At 38.7% G+C, this 22,744-nt stretch overlaps 1 protein-coding gene across 1 annotated transcript in view; it reads right to left on the minus strand.

Moving 5' to 3' along the window:
- The window catches only part of eys (eyes shut homolog), a 177,794-nt gene that overhangs the window by 153,321 nt on the left and 1,729 nt on the right, over positions 1 to 22,744 (minus strand). Inside the window, exons 2-5 of the mRNA XM_053876067.1 lie at positions 13,777 to 14,603; positions 12,184 to 12,300; positions 3,374 to 3,567; positions 2,458 to 2,579 (exon numbers count right to left, since the gene is read on the minus strand). Coding sequence (XP_053732042.1) covers positions 2,458 to 2,579; positions 3,374 to 3,567; positions 12,184 to 12,300; positions 13,777 to 14,518 — 1,175 coding nt within the window. The 5' untranslated portion in view covers positions 14,519 to 14,603. The remainder of the gene's footprint in view (positions 1 to 2,457; positions 2,580 to 3,373; positions 3,568 to 12,183; positions 12,301 to 13,776; positions 14,604 to 22,744) is intronic.

Genomic DNA, 22,744 nt, shown 5'->3' on the forward strand with positions numbered 1-22,744 from the left:
TACACTAAATATTTTTCAAGCAGGAGTGCACAAACTGTGATAAAAGAGTGACAACCCAAATGCTAGATGTATTTTGGTATTTGTTACATGTATTTGAGATCTTTTCTTAAAACCACGCATAGCAACAGTGAAACGGCTCTTTGATCCTGTTTTCTATTGTGATTTTTTTTTAAGATTTCAAACTATTACAGGGTTAATACAAACTAATAACCGTGATACAACCAAATGCATCAAAATTCAAACCAGCAACTTTGCATTCCTCAACGCCATGCCACAGATGTTTCATTGAAGTCATCATATCTCGCACTAGTGTCATAAAATGACGCACATCCAGCCAGACGTCATCATTACCGGTCAGTCCTGAGACGCTCGGAAAGGATGACTCAGTCTAGTGCATATATTGGGTTAGCATTAGCTAACGTAGCTCTAATATAGCTTGCCGTTTGTCTGAGTCTGTAGTATCTTAAATTTGACAATTGTTATGATAAAATGAATAATAATTACCATTTAATTACAATAAAATAATCATAAAATAAGAAATTCCAAGCTGTCTTGTCTGGCTCCCTTCTAACCACCAATCCATTGTCACAGTAAACAGCAGTGCACCGCAGCTAGCCAAAAATAAATCGATTTCCCAAGTAGCGAACACACTCATCACATTTTAATATGTCCTCCAAGTTAAGTAATATGAAAAAAATTGCAATACACTACGAGTTATGCCAATGGCCTGCGTCGCAACACAGGTGGAATCTGACTTACTGTGTAAACTCAGGGAGCTACTGTGTCAGTCGATTGATTTGGTTGTTTTTCTCCTCCCTGGTTCAGTCCAACATGACGTGCTTCATCTTAAATCATTCAAGCTCTTCAAATGCAAGGCTTTCAGACGGTGTTTACCTGCCTCATGTTTCCATTTTCCAACTTGCTAGCCGTGAACGATGGAGATTCATTCACTCTCATACTGTACGGAGTTCATACACCAAACCACCTGACAGAGAAATACCGAAGCAGCAACAATCTGACATGTTGGGTGTTTCAGAAGATACATCAGTAACCCAAACCAGTTCCAGGGCTTGATCAATACTGCCAGAAAAAAAATACATTCACACGCACGGCTGTTTGTTTGCATACTTGATGTATGCATCGGTTGTCAAGTTGTTTGTTTGTACTCACTCTGAAATGCCTGTTTATCGCAATAGACTCTTTCAGCGCTTGTGAAGTGCTGAAGGCAGTTCATGTGAAGGAGGCTTCTTCTATTCTCCTCTCTAAACAACCCACACACGTGAGAACGCTGTCTCTGAGGGAAATCCTGATGATGATGGCAGACTTTCCACTTTCTGCTAAGTGAAAAAGGAGGGGGGAAGTGCCCAAGCATGTGTTTGTTTTGTTTGGTGAAGAGTGTCTTGAGTAGCGCTGGATGAGTCGTTCCTCAGGACTTAAGAGTGAAGTATCACGCTCAGTGCTGTTGTTTTGGTCAGGAACCTTGCTGAAACTTAAATTAAATGAAGTGTAACATTGATGGTGAAAATGTTTTCACTAGTTAATGCAGCAAAACAGGTGGCAGAAATGTCAGCTACCAGCAGGAAGGGTGGATCGCTTGACCATCCTTGCTGTAACATTTGTCACTGAGGAAAATGTCCACGCCTCCGACAGCACAAACATGAAGATGGTTGAACTGCTCTCTTACTCACTTGAAGTGTCTCATGCCGGAAACCACAATCAAGCTCTGACATTAATGTTGGAGATATGAAAAACAAAAGATCAAAGATGACATATAACCAAAACCAGTAAATCCTTTATGATGTTATGATGAAGAAAAAAATGCAAAGGACATAAAAGAAAATTGTAATCGCATAGTTCTCTCAAGTTTGCTTCCTGAAAAGTAACTGTAATACTACTCTGATACTACTATCAGTTGATAAGGAAAGGCAGTGAAAAAAAATATAAAATCAATGTTTATTTTTAACTGTCTGGAAAGAATGTGCCTGGAGCAGCGTTCATATGTGTGTGGTAATTATTTTTTATATATATAAAAATAATGTTTTATATATAAAAAAATGTGTATATATATATATATATATATATATATATATATATATATATATATATATATATATATATATATATATATATATATATATATATATATATATATATATATATATATATATATATATATATATACACACATTTTTTGTATATATGTGTATATATATATATATATATATATATATATATATACATATATATATATATATATATATATATATATACACACATTTTTTATATATATAAAACATTATTTTTATATAAGCAATGACCCTATAAATGGTTCAAGAAAGTAATAAATTTCCAGTGAGAGGTGAATTTCTAGACATCACAAAACCAGCAGTATGAGAATGACCTCTGTAGGAGCTGAGCTCTCTCTGTGTGTGTGTGTGTGTGTGTGTGTGCCGTCACCTGCAGACATAATCGTTTCCTCTGGACACACAGGTGGAATTGTTGAGACAAGGGGAAGAGCTGCACACGTCCTGTTGCCTCTCGCATCCTGAAGTCTCAGTTCCGTCGTCACAGAAACAATCCTGAAAGGCACAGTCCATGATTCACGTCAATAACTGAAGTGTCGTAACTACGGCAGCTTCACACCTTTTTAATATTAATGCCAATGTATTAACATAGTTTGACTTAATATCACCTTCAATTTCTTCAACAACAGCTCATCATTTTAATTTTAATGCTCAGCCTCAAGCACAAACCTCTGCTTCAGATGATGTCTGCACATCATCTGAACTCAGTCTAGACATTATGAAAAAAAAAAAAGCAAACAAAAAAACTGCAGAATTCAGTGTTCGTGGAAGATGGAAAATGAAAGCATTGTGCTGCTCCCATGGTGACTGTTTGCCTTCCTGGCAAGCTGCGACTCAGCGTTGATGAGCTTTTAAGTCGGCGCGTATGTACGTGGAATTTACCTAAAATCTGAGTGAAGATGTCGCCAAACATTGACAGAGTGGGCATCCAGCGTGTTCCCCCTGAACAGTAACGCTTTTGGTATCGGCAAAATGTTTTCGCACAAACCTTCCTCTGGTTCCCAGCTCCTCCCGCCGACGTCAAAATACATTTCGAAAAGTTTCTTTTCCAAACTGCACTTAAACAACCACAGTGCCATTTAATTAAATTGGTTGAGGAAACACACTCTCTCCCTGAGCTCATTTGAGGAGGAAATATTAATTGCAACTTTGGAAAGAAGCCAGTTGATTTTTAAAAATGTATAAATTTTTAATTCTAAATGAAAAAAAATGCTGCTTCTTGTTTAGAGCTGACTGGGATAAAAAAAAAAAAAAAAAAGATCTAATTTAATGAAGAGAAAAATCCTCACTTGCTCTCCCTCAGAGCAAATCGTTGCATCTCGGCATGACTTTGACAAGCAATCAATCCCGATTCTGGTTTCACAGTGGTGACCCTCGAATCTTTCAGGACAAAGACAAACAGAGCCATTGGATTTCTGCAGACAAGTGCCTCCATTTTGGCAAGGGTCTCGGTCACAACTGCTGTCCCTCACACAACGTGGACCTGCGAACAAAACAGAAAAGATCATTCAAAGGCTGTTTAACAGCGGAAGTCATGGAGCTCATGGAATAAACATGAGATATCACGCATCAGATTCACTTCAATTCTGACTTCACTTACTTAATTCATGCAAGGCCAGTTGGTAATATTTTGAGCTCAGGATAATGATATAAAACTTCATGATATAGTGCAGGCCTGGCCAACCTGAGGCTTCCGAGCCACATGCGGCTCTTTGCCCACTTTCATGCGGCTCTTTACGGAATGAGCCACGGACTGGCTGTGATTTTGGTCAAGTTGCTATTCAGATGATTATTTATACAGGAAATAAGACGAAAAAGTAAGAGCTATTCCAACAAAATATCAAAATATTGTTCCAAGACTGTGACATGAGTTTAACTTTGGAACATAAACAATAACCCTGGCCGCATGTACTCCAAGCCGCCGCCCCTCGGCTCAGAGCACGTTCACTGCCGATGTGATCCACGGTCCAAAGACCGTCATCAGATCCATGATCAACACGATTTAACATGACCTAGTTCCACGTTTCACTTTGTCATTCCCAAAACTAAACGTATGGCATGTGTTTCACCTATTATTTATTGTTGATCATTGTGGAGTCGTCGTGTTTAATTCAGTGGAGCGAAGATGAGACTGTCCAGTCTGCAGCGTCGCTCACATAACACAGACTGGGGTGATGTTATTGGTGACATGAGGCACGTAAAAAAAAAATATATATATATATATATATATATAAATATAGAAGATAGCACACATTTCTATCGACGCCACTTGATATTCTGATTTTAAAATGTATGAATTTTAAAAATACATGCACAAGAGACATATGCCGGAAGCGAAGCAGCAACATTGTGATACACAGGGATGTGCTTCAACCGCTATACTGCCGCGAAGTCACGTGACCAGCTGTGTGAGGTGAGCCTTAGAGCATTACATATTTGTAAGATGTGGCTCTTATCAACAACACACTAAAACAGTGTGGCTCCTAGCCTCCGACTGGTTGGCCAGCCCTGATATAGTGATTAGAATAAAGCCGATTCACTGGAAACTTCGAATCGACAGTCAGGTGATGAGGCAATGCTTTCCTGTAACACTCAATAAATGTGTTGAATTACTCTAAAATTCATAAAAAATATAAAATTAATATAAAAACAACAGTGTTTCAATGATGATGCTGGATAAACTACCCAAAAAAGATATGTATTTATATCCTAATATAGGCCATATATGGTTCATAGGGATGTACCAGACCAATAGAATGTGTATAAAACTGACATAGACAAATACCCTACTTTGTTGTGCAATGGAGGCATTTGTGAATAAATCCTGTAAGTATAGTCAAAATTGATAGCACCACACTGTTGAAGACCCATTTACTTGGTTATGTTCTGATTGTTTTCCTTCATTTAAGATCAGAGTAAACTAAATTCACATGACAAAATGGGTCATTGCAAGAGAATAAACCCTGGGAAAGCACTTGGGAAGCGCACCACACTAGTGACACACTCTAAACAGATAAAGTGCTGAAGTGTAGATTTAATAACGGGTCATTATAATAAACACACGTCTACAAAGCGGCTGATTCCAACAGAAATTTGTGTCTGTCTCTGGATGTTTTATGAGGGGAGTTTGTTCAGGCTCCTGGTGTTTGCAGTGCTCGGTTAGTCTTTGTGATGGACGACTGCATCTACATTTGGTGGTTGTTTCTCATGCTGGGTTTGTGTGTGCTGGCATGCGTGTGTACTTGTTTCAGTGGGAAAAAAAAGTCGATTTGTTTTTGTGGAGTTTTCGCTGCTGTCAGGTCAGGCATGTCTTGGCAACATAATCAGGCGTGTAATGTTTCTGATTTGGGATAAAACATATGTTAGAAGAATACATTCTCACTCCTAATGCTTCTGTTTTCAAGAGGACGTTTTGTCAGCCATCCGTGCTGAATGTTGATCCATGACTGTAGCTTTCAACTGATATACAATGTAAAAAAAATCCCTATGTTATCCTCGTGTCACGGGTAACACGGGTAAGACAGAGGCTGTGTTTAAGCCACAGGGTGGCGCTCCTTTTCCTAAACAATCACTTGTGTCACTTGGTATATAGAGCATCCCAAATAATGATGTGTTTACTCTCATGATGCCATCACAAAGCCACATATGGTGTGCCAAGTGACAAAGGTGAAGTGACATCAAACATGCACCACAAAATGCCAACTTCCGGGACCACATTTGACGCAAAGTTCTTCTTTAAAATAGTCACTCTTTGATGACTTGGTGGTGGGAATGTTTTGGTTACAACACCATGATTTAGCCACCATCATTACCATTGTGCCGAAGTCGATGAAGCGGCCTGAATGGTGTTCCCCCCAAGGCTCGGGACTATAGATGGGGAGTCGCAATGCGATTGGGCACAGAGGAGGGACGATGATGACAATGTGGACCAGGCAGAGAATGTCAGTTTACGCCCTCTGTGGCAATGTCAGTGGGATGGCGGACGAGCGCTGGTCCAGCATTGGGTGTGTGTGTGGCATGGTGCGTGTCAGGGAGCCAGGGCTAGAGGCGCGGACTCCGAATGTGGCCGTGGTGTTGGATGGGTTGCAGCTCTTTCTTCATGTCTTCTCTTCCACTCGGCAGCACCTTCGGTGACAGACTTGTCCACCCTCACTGCATGAAGGAGGTTCCTTCCTGCTAATTTTGTTTTTTCCCGGTGTCCTTGTTTCTACATTGTTGCTTGGTGTACTGTACGCCTCTAAGCCAAGCAGAATTTCCCCATTCAGAGAAGAATAAAGGACATTGAATTTCATCAAAACCAAACAAATAAACTAAAGAAATAAATAATTGATTAGTAAAATACAGTTACTATCACGTTTTGACTTAAAAAGCTTTTCTCAATAAGTACTGTAAATGGAATTTCACCCTGCTGTCCATTCTGTCTTACAGATATTCATGAACTGATTTATTGAAATTTTCTGGAAATCTAGAGCAGACAATTATGGTCTTGTCCCAACATCATGAGTCTTTTGATATTATTTTAGTGTTGCTTAACTCGCCGGAGAATTTTCAGCTGGGGACCTCTCATACTCCAACACTAAGAAGAAATGACATTATGGATGGAAATGAGCTGCTTGGGAGAGATCTGCACTATCTGAGTGATAATCTTGTTCTTATTATTATGGTAGCTTTTAAAACATCTTGACAAGGGTCATGCTACAATGTACTCGCATCAAATTCATTTTTTTCAACAACCAAAACTGTATTCCGCTGAAGAGAACATACTTCTATTGTTCAATAATAACACAATTATAAGTACATTGAATGGATTCCGCGACTGTACAACAGCGGTGAGTCATTTATCTAAAACAATTGGACTAGATTAAATAGAGGACCATTAAGCTACCGAAGAATCCAACGTGCAAGGCATTAGAAGAAGTTTACTTCAACCCTACATTAGGTCACCCAAGTGGACATGTATACACAAGTCGATGAGGTTGGTTCCAGGCGCATATTATTTCCCTTGAGGATATTCAATGACTCAGCATGGGTCACAGTTTTTTTGGCCGGTTTTGTTTTCAAAGACAAGGTTTTCTAAGTTCAGCAGGGTTGCAGTTTCACCGGCTTGGTATAAGCCACGGTGACACTCTATGCAGAAGATAAAATTAGAAGAATGTATTCACCTGCAAGTTCAAGGTGAATAATATTTGATGTTATTCCCCAGTGAGGGTTTTCATTTTTTTGTGTTCTTCACAAGGTGCTTGCACATTTATCTTCCGTGTGACTCTTCCTTTGCATACTTTCTTTAATCCCCCTGCTGATACAAGAGCTGCTGTCCCAGAGGCGCCTCGCAGACTCCTCTGTGGGCATCAATCTCACCGCGCACAACTTCAGGACTTTCTTTAGCTCATCTTTTAACAGGAAATCAACTCTGCTCCACTAAAATGTTCACCTTGAAAACATTCCTGACTGTTTCCATAAATAGGCCCCACGCACATGTCGAGTAATAGATTTCATGTTAACACAGATAACATGTGCTAAAACACATGCTCGGGGATGAAATAGCATCCGTGCCCAAGTCATTATTTAAGCTGCATTTACAGCACTTTTGCCTGTGATTTAACCGACTCAGTGCAGAGGGAGTGAATGAAATGTCCGCCATCCTGTCAGGCAAACATGGCGTGTCGAAATGGTGTTTTCATTTAGCATGTTTACAACGTACCCAAAAATTGTTTGGGTGACTGCGTATACCTGCAAATAAATAAATAAGTAAATCAGCTGAACTGAGGGACATGCAGGGGCCAAGGATGAACACAACTAAGTTTAATAACTTTACAACAACTTTAAGTTACACACTACTTATAGGCCATGCCTGCTCTCACTGTCTCAATAACCCTGTTGTTGAGACAGAGCTGTTGGTCTCACCGTCACCGTGGTTTGGATTCTCTGCAGAGAGCTGGAACCCATCCAACACCAAAAAAATAACCTACAGTTATTTTCTTTTTACAGTTAAAAAACTAACTGTAGTTTTTTTTTTTTTTAATGCTCACTTCAATGGGGTTTATATTTGACAGTAATATTTTACAGTAAGAATATAAACACATTCAACAATGTCTATCTTGGTCATTATCACTTCACTGCACAAACTTGACTCAATTTGTATCTTGAAATTGTACCTAAAATCATACACACAAAAATCAATAAATACATCTAACCATGGGTAAAAACTAAAAAAGTGTGAATCTTAATAATCATCATAACCACCAATGTGTAACAAACCATTTGGCATAAATGTAATATCATTTTCAAAAACATGCACACAAACTTACAGAACAAGTTATATGGGGAATGACAGGAAATTATAAGAACTGTTCTTGACTCCTTTTAAGTCTGTGTGAAATGTGACAATATACAGCTCAGGGAGGTGTAAATATAAGACATAACATATGAGACAATTACATGAAAGGCAGAAAATGCCATGGGCATATTTCTTTATTTTTATATATATTTTTGAAAATTATTTTATTTTATTCTGTTATTTTTTATCACTGCTGTTGAGTGTCCTGCAAGACAGAGCACACAGATACTTCCAGCATGGGACGCATCTCCTATTGGCAATGTCCAAACTCCACACGCCGCAGTGCAATTTCAAAGAAGGGCCACTTATTTTTGACTGGAGAAGGCAGCATAGGACGTCTAAATGTCAGAAAAATAATCAGGAACACTGAGGACGGTTTAATTTATCATGCATGTCATTTTACAGTATCAAAAACCGGTATGTTTTTGAGGCTGCACTTTCAGTACAAATGGACTCAAGGTTGCTTTTTATCGCTGTCTTTAATGGACTACTTCTGCACGTCCATGGACCCTGGAAGGTTGTATTTGTCTGCGTATGTGCCAGTCTTTGACTAAAATACTTGGGTCTGCGGGTATTATTTATTCCCAATTAACCTTTGTTAAAAACACTAACAGGATTAAAAACAATCTGAGCCCCTTGCTGATCGGATATGACCCTATAAAGATTGTAATACCTCGGAACCAATGCCCTCGAGGAAGAGGAGAGGAGAGTCAAACTAGGGGAAAATCTCATTTGAAGCATCCCACGAGTTTGGCTCATTATTCTGTGCGCATAGACTTTGCCCTGCGAGGGCAGCCGGCGCTGGTGCAGCCACTAACTTTCACTTGATTAATGAGGCGACTGCAGCAGGAAGGAAGAGGTGGCGGGAGCTCCAGAAGAACTCCCAAGAAGCTGGTGGGACAGCGGGGTACCATGACAGAAGCGAGGCACTGAGTGGAGTCTGCTTACATGAGAGAGCAGCGGCAATTAAAAGCTATTTAGACAAAATCTGCAAAGCGGAGGGGGCTTGTTACTCACCAATTTACTTCAAATGTAATGCAAGAGAATTATTCATTTGAATTTAGAAAAAGCTTCAAAAATTCACAGCAGCGCTGGATTTGTGTGGCCACATTAGGGATTCAATTTACTGCATACATTTAGTGGCGGCTCCACTTCAATGTTTTCTCAATTTGAGAAAATAGCCACATTAGAAGATCACAAACAAACAGCACTTTCCACAACGGGGCGAGTCCCCCGTCAAGTCGGAACACTTCACAACTGTTTAAGGTTGAATGGTTGAGTTAACGAAAGACAAAGCGTTCACAGCTCCCGCAATGACTTAAAGAGAAGGTGCGTGACCATGATTTCCTTTAGAAAATGACTTGGAAAGCAAGGATAGAGGATCTTAAGGATAGCTTTGGAGCGTTATTTCACAAGTGAGTCTCACTCAAACCTAATATGTTACCATTGCCATTGTCAGAGAGAGATACCATCACGTTGCTCAGTACTGCCGAGACTAGCTATAAACGCCAGGATATTGTTCTTGTCGACAGAAAAATGAAGCGATAAAAGTCCGAGACAGAGCGTTTGTTTTTGTAAATATGTAGGATAGCTCAAAGTTGAGGATTGTCAAATAAGTTTTAGCAGACAACACTGGAGACAGTGAGTAGAGTAGGACAGTGTCCGGGGCTGAAGGTTCGCGGGTGACCATCAAAGGCTCAGCCACTATCTTTTTCACTTTGTCTGATTCTCTCTCTCTCTCTCTATATATATATATATATATATATATATATATATATATATATATATATATATATATATATATATATATATTGTCCACGGCTGAAGTCAAAACATGTCTGGAGCCTGACATTAACAGGAGTCTGTGTACGGTGCAGAAGGTTACCCCGGGACGTACTGTATTGATAACCTTGAGTTATATAGATGGATCACAAATAGCAACCCCTTATGCAAGGTATTGCTCGCAGTGCCAGGGTTGAAATGAACGCTTAATTCATCAAAATGTTCAAAAAGGAAGTGCTGTGTCAGCAGAACGGTTCAATATGTTCTTTGGGTCAAGCATTTTGTCAATGTATGGTTTGGTGGAATCGAAAAAGCACAGCAACATAAGTGGACCTGTGTGTGTGTGTGTGTGTGTGTGTGTGTGTGTGTGTGTGTGTGTGTGTGTGTGTGTGTGTGTGTGTGTGTGTGTGTGTGTGTGTTTCTTCTTTTTTTTAAGCTGAAATAAATCAATAAAAAGATATTCATAAATATGTTTTGTATTTTTACATATCCCAAATATTAAAATATTAGCAATTTGAACCCATAAAAAACAGACTGATTTTGGGAGGGGAAGACCCAAATATTGACAAGAATAAATATAAATCTAATCGATAATAGCGGGACAAGATCCTTTATTAGCATTATTATTTTTTTATCAAGGATGGCAGAAAGCACTGCTCCTAACGTATGCAGGAAAGCAATGCGTTTCTGTGGTGGCACAACAAATTGTACACATTTGTATACATCTGTAAAGGCACAAAATATTCAACAAAATAAAAATGGGGAGAGATGGAATTTCAAAGTAAACCACAAGAAGTATATACTGTAGTAGTATAGTAGTATTAGTCAACGTTTTTAAATTGTTTACTATAAATAAAATTACATAAAAAATGCATCAAAATATGCATGTAAACATGGGGTGACCATAAAATGCTGGCTACGATGAGGTGAATCGGGGGATACAGGTGTGTCGTGTACCAAATGACCAGACGTCACTGCATCACTTGATTTAGGCATTTGACCATTAGTTTCCTGCCACTGAAATTAATTATCAAGACTCTTGTAACAGCAGCAAAAACAGACAAAACAACATCAGCTGAGGCAGAACTCTGGAATAAAACACGTAAATTCCCCTAATGATGCATGAAGGTGAGGCTTATTATCTCCTGTTTTTTAATGCTGCATATACTGCACCAGGATCATTTCCTTCAGTGTGACCATTCAGGTGCAAAACTTTGGACAGAGGAGAACAAATCTTGAAAATAACACCTGAAAGCTGGCGCAAGAATAAAGAGCAGAGTAGGGACAGAATGCAGAATCCTGTCTGGGCAACTAGTGACCCAAACAAAACAATGAATCAACGAAAAAAGCCGCCTGTTCTTTTTTTTTTTTTTTCTTTATACCAGCAAAAGTCACTGCATGCTAGCTTTTTCAGCCGACAGAGATAACCAGGGCAACAGCAGGAGTTCATTCAGCTGCCTTGGTCATTTGTATGTTCCGTCCGAAACACAATGTATTTTCTGAATTATAGCTGCAGCAGTGATACCGCAGTCACAATCCTTTGTTCACTGCCACCTTGTTTTTTGGCACAAGCTGAAATAAATGGCAGGAAAACCACTTGGCCATGGATGGAGTTTGGCTTCTTGTCTATAATGGAATTCATGTTTTTGATAAAGTTCAAAGAACAGCTAAATAATGATCAACAAAATGGACTTTTATAGTAAAGCGCCTGTCAAAGTCAGTCAGCTGATGATGTGACAGGTGTCGTCACGACTGCCTTTTAATGTTCAGCTTCTCGTGTTGACCTTTTAAAACAGCCACCCAGGAGTAAATTGCATGTTTCCGCTACATATTCCAAGTCTTTGAGCAAATATCATTATGTGGCCGGGCCGCCTGTCAGTGAGCTAGCATCAGCAATTATATTCAAATAATTGCTTTAAACTGTCACAGTGACAGACACTCCATTTGTTTTACAGCGTCCGCATTCAAATCGATGCCTACCTGAGAGTCCACTGTCACAGACGCATTTGAAGGAGGCTGGTGACATCTTCACGCACGTCCCATCCGCACAGATCCTGTCACAATTTTCCTTCCCCATGACTTCGGAGCAGTTGACTCCTACGACAAATACGGAAAATAGCGAATCAGTTAATTGCACAGTGGGCAAGATAAGCCAGGTTGTTTACATACATCTGAAGTATAAATATTTAGAATCTAAATTGAATGCAAAATGTATGAGCGGTTTAGATGGTTTTGGCAGGAATGGGATTTTAATGCATACTGGACATTCATGAACGTAAATCACCACCGAATTACAAGAGGTTATATGTCTGTCAGTAAAATAACTCCTGAAATCCAAACACATTTTCATTGAAATTCTATAGAAAGTGTTGATAATGGGGCAATGCATATATTAAATGTGGTGTTCCATAGTTTTCAATCTTTTCCCTTGTCATTTAACACCTCATTCATGTGGGCCCCAACTGCGCTTGGTAGTTGGTACTGCAGGCTGAAGAAAGAAAACCGTCTATGGTGTGCTGACGTAGCTGAAAGGTACAGTAGGAGCGCAATGGCCGAATGATGTGGCAACTTGGAGGCAGGGTCGGAGCCCACTAGCCCATACGAATGGCTGATATGTTGAAAATGGCCCATTCAGTGGAGTGATGACAGCAGTATAGGGTGTGTTTGACTTCTAAGCATTGCTCTACTCTGTCAAAAAAAAAGGCAAATATAATCTTAAGGTTGCTATAAAAGGTTTGGTAGAGACTTGACAAAATGCAGCACAGTGAATGTCACCGGTCGTCCAGTGGTATAGACTTTATCTTGCAATTTTTTAGTATTATTGACTTCATAGAACGCTGTGTCCAGTCATGTGAAATGATGTCATTGCTGTCTGAGTGTAAATGCATTTTTGCAACACAATAACACTGACACTAAGTACTGAGCAGTTTAAAATCAATAGAACATTATTTATTTACTTTGACTGTAACTGACAGTGACAACAAAGTAAACATTTGTTTATCACTACTTAAGTAGCAGAAAACGTAAATTTGTGTTAGAATAATTAAAAACAGGGAAAGTTGGCTGTGGTTTGTGTTCTTCAAAAGAACAAAACATGTGAGCTCAATGTATGCCGCATTGGGTCATTGTTCATGAGTGATGAGGTGTCATGAAACAATAGTCATGGTGGGTTGATGAAACAGTGTCGGAAGTTTCAGAGGTCAGTAGGTGGTGGTCTTGGCTTAAAATATGATGTAAGGACTCATTGAAAAAGCCATCTAAGAGCCATACAGTATGCAGTGCCGCTTGGTGTCCTCTGAGAATTCGGACACTGTGTTCCTTTCCTCTGAATCCCCTCCCAGCTGTGAGGACCATGGAAGGTCCCAAAAGATGTGTTTTGCTCTGTGGCTTCTCCTTTGTAAATCATACAACAACTTTTGTTCTGCAAAAAAAAACTTTTTTTTACCCCTCATTCTTCGCTCCAATGGTTAAAACCAAACTTGCATTTAGCAAAACCTTTAACAGAACTAGTGCCACAGGTGAAGCACAGCCGTATATGATTCATCTTTCACCATGATGGAGGATGTCTCTTACCTGTAAAAGGTGCAGGGCAGAGACATTTATATGGCCTGTTGTTTGAACCGGTGGCTCCATTACTTAAACAGACACCCTGGTTTTCACAGGGCCTCGCCGAACAAGCGTCAAAATCTTCACAAAACCTTCCGGTGTAGTGTTGCGGGCATTGACACTGATATAGAGCCTCCCCGCGGCTTGCTTGACAAACGCCTCTCCCAGAACAAAGTGGCACCCCGAAAGAGGCCTGACAAAGCTGTGTTTTTATCTGCACCTGCAGTCTCAGGCCAAGTTTGCACAGTTGTGTGTCTCGCTCATGCAGGGCCACGAGGTAGAGGTGACCCGGGACCAGCCATTTGGCATCAACTTGCTTGGCTTCCTTGATATTATGAGGGAAAATGAGCTGGTTTGTTGGGTCCTGAGCAGAACAGCTTTCAAAGTCTTGTTTCGACACATTTAGCAGTCTGATCCCGTATGACTTCAGCGTTTCATCAGCCGCTATCAGCAGTTTGTCGCCATGCTGAAGCTCAAGTGGACACATTTGAGGAAAGTTGAAAGGTTCCACGCTTGCTCCCTCCTGAAGATCCCAGCACTCCGACTGGCCACGGCAGAACTTTCCAATGAGCGTCCAATTAATCCGAATAGTGCGCTCTCTCAGGTGCCAGTTCACTGAAGCAGGCCTTTTACATATTGTCTGGCAACGTACCAAGGTCACCGTGAAGGTCAAAAACATCACTGTCAAGAGGAACTTTACTTGAGCCATTTTTTTGGGGGGAGGTTATATATCTACAATATCTTCATCAGAGGAATTGCAGATGTAGATAACTGGAGTCTTGTTTTGCAGAAATCTGAAAAAAGAAGAAAAAAAAAGGAGTGTCATTTGATATTTTACGCAAAAGACCTATTGTAGATACAACATGAATGCAATTCCTTCCTTGAAAGACACCATAACCATATTGACGCCTCTATTCAAGAAACAAATACCAGTACATTGAAAACCTGAACTTTTCAATATCGTTTCCAGTTAAATTGATGTTGACTTGTTTCCTCACTGTGCAAAAATTGAAAGCCATATTTTTAGTCAAAATTTCTTAGCCGTCTTGATTTTAGATACATTCACTTCACTGTGACCTCATTTCAAGATAAAAGTAAGTGAAAACATCTGCCAATAGAACTGGTGAAAAAGTAACACATTTAAGACTGTATTGTTTTAAATTTGTCTTATTGTCATAAACAGAATCAGATTTATTGCCACGGTCAGTGAGGATCCTACCAACGAGGAAAGTGCTTTGGAATAAAGTGCAATCATGAACAGAAGCATAGTAATAATAACAACAACAACAACAATAATAATAATAATAATAATAATTCTAAAATTAAATTAAATTAAATAATTAAACAAGTATGTATTTGTACAAAAACTTAGGAAGCATACATAGTTTACCTTTGACATCCTATATTCTAAATACTAAAAAGCAGCACACTGAAGTATACTTACACTCAAGTATACTTAATAAAATTCAATTCAAACATACTACTTTTACTACTACTACTACCTTTCTTAGGGATTTCAAGTAAATCATTGAGACAGTCCAGTGGCAACCTATGCAAAGGATCATGGGAGCGGGAACATTTGTTATTATTGCTAGATTCTTTTGCTCTGATATTGCTTTGTTCTCATTTGAGTGTGACCCTCTGACTTCAACCATAGTTGATATATAGTCATGTGAAGGGACAATAGGCACATTGCCAAGTGTATATGTCTGGGAGGTGAACGTGTACTGCTTTGGGTGGGTTACAGTTTTCTGCTATAAATAATGTGAACTTTAAATATACATATGTGTATGAGAAATATGTACCTAGTACATCTTACTTGTTGTATACTTACTGAATACTTGAAAGTATACATTTAGTAAACTGAAAATGTTCCAATTTAGTAAGAAGACGAATAAAACTAGGATACTTTCTAGTATACTACTAGTATATGGTCTGTACTATCAGAACATATGGGGGTAAAATTGATGTCATGTTCTGTTGCTCATCTTATTTTGGGGAACACTGAGTGTCTGCCTTATTGATTATGTAAAGCAGTTTCATATATATATACTAAAGGAAGTGTTGTTTTTAAGTCTGAAGCCTGGATTTTAAGCCCATTTGTGTTTTTTTAACACTGAAAACTACTTACATCTGCTGCACACGACCACTGCGGTTTGTCTTGTTCATGCCTGCCTATTCCTCCCGCTCACTCCTCCAACGCTGCAGCTCATGAATTCTTCTACTTACGTTCTCATCTATCCATCAATGGCAGGCCCCAGCTATCTCCCTCATCATCACTCTTACTAGCCGTCCCCTCAAACTTCAGCGATTGCTCTTCACATTCTGCACACCCAACACTTATGGCACATTTGTCTAACCTGGTACAGGCATTCCTCCTCCATAATATTTGTCTCATTTTTCGCAGTTAAAGGTCATTTTGGGCGGCCGTCGAATTGATGGCCTCTTATTCGCTCTGTTTATATTAAAGTACCATCAAAAGGGTTCAATATATTAACATCAGCATTATATTTTTCAGACCCCCTTTCACATCGCGTCGGGTCTCACTGCTGTTCTATGAAAATTGCCTTTCACTCTTAAGGGTTTTGCAATAACTGCAATGTTGCTCTGTGAAATAACATTGCTGATGTGCATTGAAAACAGCAGGTTAGAAAAGGAAAAAAAAATATATATATATATACAAAATATTCCACAAAAAATACACATTCACTTTGCCAGATACATTACTGTTACTCTTCTGTCTACTCTTTTCCTCTGTTTCCACCTGTCTGAATGATTTTTTCCAAATGCGAAAACAGCCAAATAAATCACTCAAAGCTTCATTGTAGGGGACCAACTGTCTTTTTTTCCCCTCAGTTATCAAATTCACATCAAAATTTAATTTTGAATGTTTGGAGTTTCAAAGGTAAAGTTGACAAAATGGTGGCCTTGTTTGACACAGTTCATTTACGCTGTGACAAGGATGCGCATGTGCACAGAGTGGGTCCCTTTGGGTTTCAACTGATCAGAAACATCAGTCACCAAAGTATATAAACAGCTGAAACGGACCTGTTTATTAAATAATAAAAAAAAAAAAATTAAAATGACTCACGAAAAATACAAACTTACTCCATGTAGCTGTTAGGAATGGTGAAGACATGGTCTCCTCCCTCACATCCAAAAACACTACTTCAAATTTCAAGACAGGTTTGCCAGGGTTAAAAAGTTGCTGTAAGTGGCTCTATTCACAGTGTGTGATGTGTCATCCATCTCTTTCTACATGTCACATGAGTCAGAAAGTGAACAGGTCACTCAGCAGGAGCCGTAGCATAAGTTAATCTTAAAAACTATATGAGTGAGAAACATTGTTCTTTCACACTTCACCATGTGTCATAAGGTGATGCTTCATCTTGCTAACATGGAATACAGTACCATTATAGATCCCCTTTAAATCTGCTGTCCCTTGAAGTGCTGCACCCACTCTTGAACACCCAACTTGCAGAAAATCCTCCACTCACGAGTATTAATATCATCTCACAACAGTAACTCAAAGCAGCCTGTCACAGTCATATGCCGTGCGGCTGACCACCAAGTGTGTCACAGCAGCCTCTGCCTCCCCGAGGTTCCTACAGAATGTGACAATGTCAGATAAAATATTCCCTCTCTCGTGCTGCTGCTGCCTGATACCTCACCGTCGGTGGCAGCCAGATGATTTAAAGAAGCACACATTGTCTTCTTTCCCCCCTCAGGTCCCTTTTACTTGATAAAACCACATCACCAAAATGATGTGGAAGCCTTCGCACTTGAAAGAAAGAACGTGCCTCGATCTATGATGGGTGGTGGGCTGATAAGAAATACAAGATAGATACTAGTTTGAGCAGAGATGAGGTGGAAAAGATAGTATTAAAAGAAGCATCATTTGTAACAAGACCAAGATTACAATGGCATGAGAAATCTGGTGACGTCATTTCATTCATCCAGCATCCGAGACTAGCTTTGTTCATGTTTGTTGAGAACGGAGCTCATATGTTGGAGAGGATAAGATGGTGAATGAAGCACAGAGCAGTTATTTTAGCAGGTTTTGCAATTGGTGGTTTGTTAGTCTCTTTGCAAAATAAATCAAAAACAGAACGTCAGATTTCTCACACATTTTCAGGAAATATTAATAACGGAACAAAGAAAGTTATGAATTAATGTTGGAGGTGTTCGACGACAATTTTTCTTCGCTCATACAGTGTGTGTTGTGCGAGCGAATACCGGAACACTTGCTGCCTCCTGCTGTTCCAATAGGGTCATTACAATCAATAATATTTCAAAGGCCAAAAATGGTTGCAGTTTTTCAATACATTTATTGTAAAAAAAAACAAAAAAAAAAAACAGAAGGATAAATTGAATGACTTGATGGAGGTCTGCGCTGTGTCGCTGCTTTTCAAGGTGCCTTTTGGTTTCACAAAAAAAAATGTTTCAAAGATGGTCATGCCATCGATAGATTTGGCAGGACACATGGAGAATTATCAAGAAAAATAATTAAAAAAACAACGACAAAATGGGAATATATATATATATATATATATATATATATATATATATATATATAGAGAGAGAGAGAGAGAGAGAGAGAGAGAGAGAGAGAGAGAGAGAGAGAGAGAGAGAAAGAGAGAGAGTATATATATATATATACTTTTCCCCACTGAGATATTTGGTTAAAAGCAAGTAACTACACTCTCCACTCATTTGTTTTTGCATTGCTTCTTTTCTCCATGCGCAAACTCAAAGCAAATCCATTACCTTTGGCAAGACCAAGCGTTTTCAAAAATAGCGCTGCATAATGCCAGAGTGTGACTCGACTCAAAGGATCTATTTTGTGGTGATAAAAATGTGAGACTCACTGGTTTGGCTTCCTGTGATTTGCATTTTAAAAGCAGTAGTTCATCTGGTGTATTTTTGCTTTTCCAGCTGCGTTTGAGGAGGTGGGTGGAGAGCAACAGATGATTAGGAAGTTTCACACCATGTTGGATCTTTTCCCTGCAGCTGATTAAACACCTGTAGTTCAGTCGAAGAGAGCAGGGGGAGAGATAGTTGCTGTTTTCCATTTTACGCTCCAATGACACGGCTGTGTTTACGCCAACTCTACAAATCTTCTGACACAACCTTTCGAGATGTTGTTTTTTAAAACATTTCAAGAGAATGTACACAGTGTTAATACTACGAAAGAGATCACTGGCTACGCAATTTACATTCTTTATGAAGAAAGGAAGGTCATTGTTAAGTTGTGTGTTTTTAAATGAAGGTTTAACCAAACGATGTGCAGAAACTCAGCCTTTAGATTAACCCATTTGTAACCTCTAACCCTGCGTCTGAATCTACCTTTGTACTGACCAGATTCATTAACTTTCACAAAGAGGCAGGTCTTTCATACACCAGTTGCGTTGCATGCAGAAGGGAGCTGTCCGCTTTTAATAATGTTTGTAGTGCTGTCAAAGTATCACATTTTATATATATAAAGTGTCTGTAGGGCAAATATTTCCGGGAAAAAATAATGATTTTCTTTTTATTTAGAATTTTCTCTGTGTCCTTGGTATAAACTAGACCTAGTGTATATATATATATATAAATATATATATATATATATATATATATATATATATATATATATATATATATATATATATATATATATATATATATATATGCTTTGTCAAAGAAAAGCACATAGATAGTCTTTAAATTCTATGATACAATCTGTGGTGCGGCATATGCTGTACCATATATATATATATATATATATATATATATATATATATATATATATATATATATATATATATATATATATATATATATATATATATATATATATATATATATATATATATTATCACTCAGCCTGATGCCTGAGATTCGTATCCATTCCTATTTATTGTGGTCTCCACTTTGAGCCATTGATCCTTTCAATGTTATTCAGCAAACCCAGACGGCTCAACAGAGCCACGTTTCCACTTGTGGACTCGACACAAAGCGAGCGACATCAATCCTCCACCACTTCTTGTAAAGCAAGCGTCTCGAGCCGTCACCACTGTCGTCAGAACCGATGCTGTCATTAACGCTGACATGCATTTATGCATGCGGTCTGAGTGAGTGGGGCGGCGCCTTCCCGTTTATTTAGCAGCCAGAACGTGGCACCACAAACAACATCAAAAGTCCAACAATCCAGTGGAGAGACGGACAGCGGAGATGAAAAGAATGTGTTTGTTATCGTCACACAGCTGACAGATATGAGCAAAACAAGATATTGTGGAAGTAAACAAAATTACGGGTGGGATTCGATTAAAAAAAAAAAAAATTGAATTGAATTTGAGATTAATTAATCTCAATTAATTGCATTTTAATCAAATAAGAATATTTGCCACAAGAAGCCACATTTTTCAATTTGAATGAATTTGGAATATGAGTGAAACTAATGATGGACCCATACATACATTTAAACAACAAAATATTGTTTATTTATCATCAGTTGGTGTCTAAATTCAAGTTTTTATATCACCTTATTTAAATGTCTAGAAAATATTTGTGTAAGAATTTCACTTTCATAAGAATTTCTAATACATTCAGAGTAGTGGAAACCCTGGCCATTGTGTCGTGAAAAACATCCCTGAACAAAAGCAAACAGATGCTTTTGTTTGCTTTTGTTCAGGGATTCCTCCATGTTTGTTGTTGTTGTTATCATCCTAGCTGCCACGTGTGTTGTGCATCAGTGGGATCAGTGGACCAGGAACTACTGCACTTACAAAAATTCCCTGCAGTCTGGAAAGCAAACTGTTCAATTCAATTAAATTAAAATAAAAGGATTAAATGCAATAAAAATATTTTCACACGTTAATTACGATCAACTCTTTAAAGTCCCTCCACTAAAAAAATGTGATCCAGCTCTTATATGAAAAATGAGATCTAGAGAGTTAGGACTACCGAAATGTTCAACCTTGACTCGATAGAACTGGTTTAACACGTTATCAGTGTTTTTCACTCGACCAGAAATATAGATATATATATATATGGATTGGCCCACCAACTTCAATAAGCACTCCAGGTATATCTTCAGGGTATTGATCGGCCATGATTAAAGTGTGGTCTACAGCGAGCCATGGTTCCAATAATAAAGCCAGGAGGTCAGGAGGGAGGCTGTATATGAGAGGGTCAGCTAATTGTCTTCCACTGTTTCATCAAAGCTCAGTTGAAGCAGCGGTTTTCCATGCCGGTCACGCAAGTGTGCGGAGGGCAATGGATCGGGGGAGGTAAGTAAATCCTCACTTGACTGATGACTGCGAGACGCTGGGATGACACCACAAATTATCATATCACACTGGCACGCTCATTACTTTTGTCTGTCATGGAACAAAATGCAGCTGATGAATCAGATTACAGCGAATCTAATCTCCTGGAACATCCAGTCAGACGTTGGGGAAGCAGTGTCTCTGATGGGAGGTTGGGGGTTCAAAAGCAGCTCGAAACAGAGCTCGATTTACTCCTACGTCGTGTACACAACACTTTATCTTCACTGCATTAAATGGATTAAAAAAAAAGAAAAAAAAAACATCCTGGCAAAAATAAGTCTTACAGCATGTCTTAAGAATGTCCCAGCTGACAGATTGTCTGCTAATGTCACTACTTGTGCAACATATATAAACATTTGCAAAACCTATTCGGGAGAAATTCACTGGTGACAGGTCTGACAGTTTGTTGGAAGAAAGTAAGGGAAACAAACAAGAGTATATAAATAAGCAAATGTACATTACGCTATGAAATGTTTTTAAGTCATTTAAAAGTTCTTTAAATTCAATCTGTTTCATTGTGTTATTTATTTAGTTTTATTTTTGTCAGTGAGTTGGAGAGATCGGGTGTAAAATGATTACTTTGCTTGTATACATTGCACTGGGTAAGTCAAACATAGAAGGACTTGGTAACAATGGAAAGGCTAACTAATAAGAAACATAAATATTATAAACGTTTGGAGAAAAAAAATGGTTGTCTAGCTATACTCGTCTTGTACGTTATTATACTGGTTATATTACCATGCTGTCATTCAGAAAACAATCTGACCACGACTTCTGTTCTTTCTTTCTGAGAGATCATCTGGTCAGTCAGTATCTCTGGTGGACTGATTTCAGCGTTTGTTTCCCTGGCACTTAACCAAGTCATAAAGAGTACTAAAAGTTCAGCACTACCAAAAATATTTCTACATAGAGCTTTCCACTTTTCTGACTTGATTTGGAGAATATTTGTTGTGTTTTTCATTTTCCAGCATTTTCTCCAGGATAGTGTGGAAACGCATCAGGTCACGAGAGTGTGACGTCAAAACAGAAATGATATTTCAAAACATTAATGTTCAACGGTGTAAATGGTCGCGATCATCCAAAAATGTATATTAAATATTTATTTTCACATGCAATTTTTGTTTTAGTACATATTATAATTTGGGTGTTGGGTGAATAGCAATTACTCCCTCAATCCTCAATCCTAAACCCTTAATCTTAACCCTCAAGACAAAGTGTTGAATAATAACAAACATCTAATGCTATGTGTGATGCCCTCAGACTCCACCGGGCAACATCGCACAAAAGCAGGCTTCAGTCATTCAATTCGGAAGGAGATTGACAAAAGTAGAATAAAAACAAATGTCAAGCGACAAAGGTAAAAAGCCATAAAATGTGCTAAAATAAAACAATGCTTTCCCTACTATTTATATCTCCATTAACAAAGGATATGCTTACAATTGTAGCCTGCTTTCTTCTGCGCTTTAGACCCCATTTTTCTTTATTTTCTTTATTGGCTGAACCATTTTATGTATTCCTCAATTGAAAAGTGGGATCTGAAGACTCTCAAAACTAAGGAAGACACTTTCCTCAGTCTTGCTCCTCAACTTCCTGAGAATCGGGACAGCCCTTGCACTTTGTGGGAG

The sequence above is a fragment of the Synchiropus splendidus genome, chromosome 9 (genome assembly GCF_027744825.2).
Source record: "Synchiropus splendidus isolate RoL2022-P1 chromosome 9, RoL_Sspl_1.0, whole genome shotgun sequence".
Classification (NCBI taxonomy): Eukaryota; Metazoa; Chordata; class Actinopteri; order Syngnathiformes; family Callionymidae; genus Synchiropus; species Synchiropus splendidus.